We start from the raw sequence: 5,775 nt of genomic DNA, 5'->3' as shown, positions 1-5,775 counted from the left end.
TCTTTGTTTTGTTACCTTGTCTTCGCCTTGTAAAGGCTAGGTTTTCCTCAAGACCCCCCAACAGCTATTGCTATTAACAGTCGAGTGCTGTGGCCATGTAGTGGTGATTTTTCACCATCTCATTCACCGCACTGAACACTGTGATTTGGAGTCCTCAAAGCTACAAAGTTTGCTATTGTAAATCTAAACATATTTGAGAAGCAAAAAGAAAGGTGAACACGTGGATTTGAAGCATCGCAAAGATAAACTGGAAAATAAAAATCGAAGAAAATGGATCTTAAAATAAGAAGTTTTGTTTGCCTATGCAGGGGATTTGCGGGTAGCCTAAAAGTGTTATATAACCTTTTGAAAAACTCAAAGTTGTCTCCTTTTTTGTTAAATGGAAAGTTGAGCAATCTTCTGGTATACCAGTTTACCGGAAAAAAAATTGCCAAAATACCCCAAAATACCCAAAATTCATCCAAAAACTCCCAAAATTAATGGAAGCAATGTATACTGTATACCTGAAATTCAAAGAAAGTGATATACCGAATACCCGTATTTAAGCTGCTCTATACCGTATACCCGATTTAAAAAGCCCCTGTATACCGTATACCCAAAAACCCTGGCCGATCCTGATTAACTGATTTTACATTTTTGACATAGCTACTTCAACAGCGAGCTTGGTCGTGGACAAGCTGAGGGCCTCCATGAATGCACAAAATACAGCGGGATTAATTGATTGGTATCAAGTTTTCTTAAAAATTCGACATTTGAATGCAAAGGTTTTAACCTAACGGAAACAAACGTGGAAGTATGCGTATAGAGCTCAATTAAGAGGTTAAATTCCTATCGGTCCTCTCCTCATATTGCTTGTCGGTGGTGGCATTTTCTACCAGCATACAGCTTCAAGGTCGCGGATTTTCGTGAAAAGGTCAGAGGAAATTGTGAATGTTCTCAAGGCCACTGAAAAGTCGGGGAATATCATTTGTCTGTTGACAAGTTTTCGCGAAGATTACGACATACATTTTGTTTTGCTGAATGTCAGTTTTCTCAGTGAAAGCGATAAAAACAAAATGTAACTGGATATTCCAGGAGTCAAAGAAAACAAGGTTGAAGCAATTGATATAAATGGGGCTGTGACTGAGTTATCATAGCCACCTAAAACATGTTTGGGGAGTGAAATGTAATGGAAAAGAAAGATCTTTCTTTATGTCTGATGAGTTGCAACCTATTTAATCATAGAAAAGACGTCCAAACCTGATGATGGATTCTTTTACTTCCCTAAAAGATGCTTTCTTATGAATGTTTCAATGCACGTGCAGTTTCATTGCAAAAAATGGCTAGTACCATTTTTTTCCCCGGAAGGCCGGTGATATCGTTACCTAATAAAGAGATTTAGTATTACCGTTAGGTTAAACGGCAAGCGACCAACGACTGTGAAGGCTAGCGGCTGTTCGCCATAATTGTCTCCCTCACTGTTTAGACTGATCGATATCTGCGGATAACAGGCAAGAAATTGACTACAATCAAACAAGTTTCTTTGCACCACCAACTTTTTTCAGAAAACGCTTGACGTCAGTTTGCCGCATCTTATCGGAAACGTCAGGTGTCGTTCAAGTACAATATCCGAAACATCTGTTAAAAATAAATTTAAAATGTTGAAATCTTCACTTATTCTGGTGGAAATAGGCGACAAACGAGTTTTTCTATTAATTATAAAGGAAGCTTGCCCAAACAAGTGGTCGGGATGAATTTTCACCCTGCATACCAAGTCAACGGGGGACCCTTGTCCACTGTTAACAGGGAAAACCACTGTTTTGTTTCGTTCTTGGTACCCGTTGACGCCCTCGTCGTATTTCACGCTCCATCTTATGATGAGATTAAACCCTTCTATCCAGGACACCAAGATGAAAGCGGCGCAATATTCCGTTAAACCTTTGACGAGTCTGTCGAAAGTGAGGGCTAAGACTCCAGCCTCAGAACGTTCCTTCAAACCTGATTCTTGACCCGATCAATGACAGGAAACAAAAGAGAGAAAAAGTACAAAAATCCAACTCTTGAATAGGAGGACAAAAGTCGTCAGCGATTGCAGATAATGCAATGACATAAAAATTTAATTGAACTAAATTAAGTTACGTTTTTTATTCGGTTGAACCCAAAATTAGAATAATCTACTGTCTGTGTCAAGTGTCTACTGCCAGTCACATATCTCGCTCATGCAATCTTGCATGCAGGCGTTTTAGAGTTCTGGTGTAGGTTTTCGTGACTTTCTCAATATTTATCAGAAAAAGCGACGCCTTTAGAGGTCCCGCCGAGATTTGAACTCGGATCGTGAGATTCAGAGTCTCAAGTGCTAACCGTTACACCACGGGACCACAGCTATTACGTGTGGAGAAAATTAAATATTTAATGTATTCGGTTGCTTCGGAACGGGCCTCGGGTAAACTTCGTGACCCGATCTGTAGGTGTGCCATCATCGGTACGCAAACCTCGTAAATCTCTCTTCCAAATTTGGAACATTCTTGACATCACGAAGACGTATCATCCAAATAAGGCATACTACTAACAATAGCTTGATGTTCCTATAGCGACAGGCTCCCTGGTAATAAAACACGGTGCAATGACCTCATTTCCTATAATAAGACAATATAGCTTCGGTGAATGTGGTTGTGTTGAGGAAAATTGTTCACGAAACCGACCGCTGATGAATTCTTCATAAAAGGTGGCTGATCTTCGGTTGCGTTGAATTTTGTCGGCACTGAAAACTCGCTCGTAACTGAAACCAGCTGCGTTGATCTGTTCGGCATACGTCACCACAGCGTGTTCTGCTTTGTGCATTTGCTCTGATTTGCGATCGACGGTCACATCGAACATGGGTGACCCTTTTACTATTTGGTAAGCAAGCGAACTGAACCTTCTTCTTCTTCGTTATTACAGCGTTAGATAGATCTTGATCAGTTCTTGTTCAGGCCTGACTGTGAATAAATTGGCCGAGTTCCATGTTTGTTTCCTCTGCGTCTCTCCAGTGTGCTAATAGACGATGGAACGCCGCGAATTCCTTTCCCGCTCCGGATGCATTTATCCCTGACAGTGTACCGACTCAAGCAAATGATAGAAGCACAGGAGGGTTTTACGGTTTCCGAGCAAGAAGTGTACTATCATGGAAGAGCGGTAAATATATCATCACTTTCGTGTATTTTCTAGAATCGCAGATGATTTTGGAAATTCTTTGATGCGCGCCGCGCGAGACCACAATTCTTCCACACGCGTGCAAAGCGACAGTCACGCTTCTTGCAGCTCACGCTTTGTAAATTTCACTTGGTTTTCCTTTCATTTATCCCGCATTTGCGACAGAAATGTACTCGATGCAGGCGAATTAGCTGATAATCGAATTTCGTAGGAATTCCTGTATGTTTATTGCAGTATTTTTTTTCTTTTGTTTCCAAAAGCAGCTGTGTAAAAGAATGAAAAAATTAAGAAAACGTCTGTGAAATGTCTAGCAGAATTTAAGCTTAAGCTTACACAGCCGTGGACGTTGTGGGAAATTCTATGCAGTGATGAGCAAAATATCGTTTGTGTCTTGTGATCAAGATATTGTGGCGACATTAAATTACTTTAAACTCATATTTGAAAATAACGTGACCAATTTTAATAGTGGGGGTTCAGTATTGTCAGATAATTTTACCTCCCGAGGTATCTATTCAAACCATTTCTTGATCAATATTCGCTTTATATCTCCTCAGCTGCAAGACAATCTTACTCTTGGACAACAGGAGGTTCAAGACAACGCACAAGTCGATATCCGAGTAAATTTCCAAGGTAACAAAACCACATTTAGCTCAGGCCTGCGTTACTTAATCCAAGAGAACCATCAAAGATTCTGTTAACACGGAATCAAAATCTACGGTTCTTTTAATTTCTATCCCCATTACCTCGTAAATTCTCTGGAGGATTATTGTGGTATCATTTGGGAAAATTCCATAATCTTTTCAATGCTTATGCCATTGTGCGTGGGGGTGTATTGTCTATGTTGTGATGTCAGTTACTGTCAAAGAAATCTTTGTTCAAGGAAATTTGCTCTAAGACGCCCACAAAAATTTGCGCAATTTGCGGTTTTTAAGACTTCATTTAATGGATTCTTTCTGTGTGTGTGTAGAAAGTGATTTCTTTTCGGTAAACGTAATATTCCCATTTTTTAAATTAAGAAAATACTATTAATTTCCTTTTATTTTGAAGTGCTGCAGAAATAGTTCTATTTTCGATAGAGAGTAATTCGAGACAATGTTTCTTCAATAAAAGGTTATAAATCCAAGGAAGATGGTAAATTTATCGATGTAAATGCATTTTTTTTTGTTTTCTCAAGTACAACGTTTGTTTGACCAAATCTGTATTTCTTGCAAGTTGCAAGCATTTGTTAAAACTCCAATCCTCTTCGTGTTCCTACCCATTTAGTGCATGTGTGTCAGTGTGGTCAGTTTGAAGACACTGAAATGCATTTTTGCTTTCATTGTGTTCTCTTAAGTTGCTAATGGTCAAAGAGATGTGTGTACTTCTTTACCACAAAGAGATCTGATTAGTGCATGCATTCATTTTATTTCTCTCAGGAAGAAATAGTTTTTTAAGTGCAAATTATATCACTTGATTGCAAGTCAGTTGACCTAAAGCCCTGTTTGTGGTTTCGGAAGTATTCTCTTTGGTTGAACCCTAGGAAATAAATTTCACTCTAAGGTGAAAAAAACCCTGACAAGCTTTTTAAAGATAATCGTGGGTCAGTTGTACCTTGTTAAAATAACACGTCTTGACAAGGAAGGCCATGTGCAAGGGCTCCTTTTTTTAATGTCAATTTTTCGTAATGTGCAGGAGATAAATGCTGTTGAGGTTTGAATAAACTGCCTCTTTTACATTCAAAGCATGCATGCCTGTGGTTGCAACAGCAGAAGCACTCTGGTTGTTTTCCTTTTCCCCACAAGGAACAAGCAATACGTCTCTCATCCATTTTTCTCAGAGAGTAATTTCTCGTATGTTTTTTCCAAAATTTTTGTTCACTTTTATGCCTTGGAAATTTCACTTACTTTGGCTCAGAATTTAAAGACTGAGACCTGACCTAAAGTAAATTACTTGTGCCTGAAAAGTAACATGAAATTGAAACAGGATATGTTGTCGCAATAATTTATCAGTCATGGCGCAACAGATTTTCTTGCCAAAAGAGCATCTTTTAAAAATATGAAATCACAACACTATTTTACATTCGTCTCAAAGCTCTTGCTTCCGTGAAAAAGTTTAAATTTAGCCTGCATCATTCAATAACTACAAGTGACGCAAATCTTGTTTTGTTTTGATGACTCAATATACCGGTAATACTCAGTGCAGGTCAAGTGACAATAATTTTTTAGTTTAGAATTTTTGATCAATGACGTCAAAACACCTCTGGTGTACAAAAATAGTACTTTTCTGGGGTTACGTCCCTTCTTATTTAGAGTGCTTGATGCAAATGGTATATGTGTACGTTCATCCTGCAAAATGATGACTGTGGTACTAATATTGCTCCCATGTTTTAAAACTATGACAATCTAAGTAAACTGAAGATGATCATAATATATTCATCGTTGATTTAAAGACCTGAGGCAAGCTGACAATAATAATTATAGTTACTATAATTATTGTTAGTAGCTAGACTGTAAGAGAGTGTTGTATTATTTTATATTGTTGTCTTTTCTTGTTATTTACTCCCCCCTTAACTGCTTTTAAAAATCTTGTAAACATCCAAAGATTTGATGGAGAACTCAGAGATTG

At 38.3% G+C, this 5,775-nt stretch overlaps 1 protein-coding gene and 1 non-coding gene across 2 annotated transcripts in view; one reads left to right on the top strand and one right to left on the bottom strand.

Moving 5' to 3' along the window:
- Window positions 1–2,285: 2,285 nt before the first annotated feature.
- Window positions 2,286–2,357, bottom strand: Trnaq-cug (transfer RNA glutamine (anticodon CUG)). Its single transcript has one exon. It is a non-coding gene; the product is annotated as a tRNA-Gln (tRNA).
- A 237-nt stretch (window positions 2,358–2,594) lies between these two features.
- LOC138017905 (protein C-ets-1-like) overlaps window positions 2,595–5,775 on the top strand; it is a 12,772-nt gene continuing 9,591 nt past the window's right edge. The window contains exons 1-3 of the mRNA XM_068864913.1: window positions 2,595–2,877; window positions 3,009–3,153; window positions 3,726–3,801. Coding sequence (XP_068721014.1) covers window positions 2,855–2,877; window positions 3,009–3,153; window positions 3,726–3,801 — 244 coding nt within the window. The 5' untranslated portion in view covers window positions 2,595–2,854. The remainder of the gene's footprint in view (window positions 2,878–3,008; window positions 3,154–3,725; window positions 3,802–5,775) is intronic.

Source organism: Montipora capricornis, chromosome 9, assembly GCF_036669925.1.
Source record: "Montipora capricornis isolate CH-2021 chromosome 9, ASM3666992v2, whole genome shotgun sequence".
NCBI classification, from domain to species: domain Eukaryota; kingdom Metazoa; phylum Cnidaria; class Anthozoa; order Scleractinia; family Acroporidae; genus Montipora; species Montipora capricornis.
This window is presented reverse-complemented; position numbering and strand designations above follow the sequence as displayed.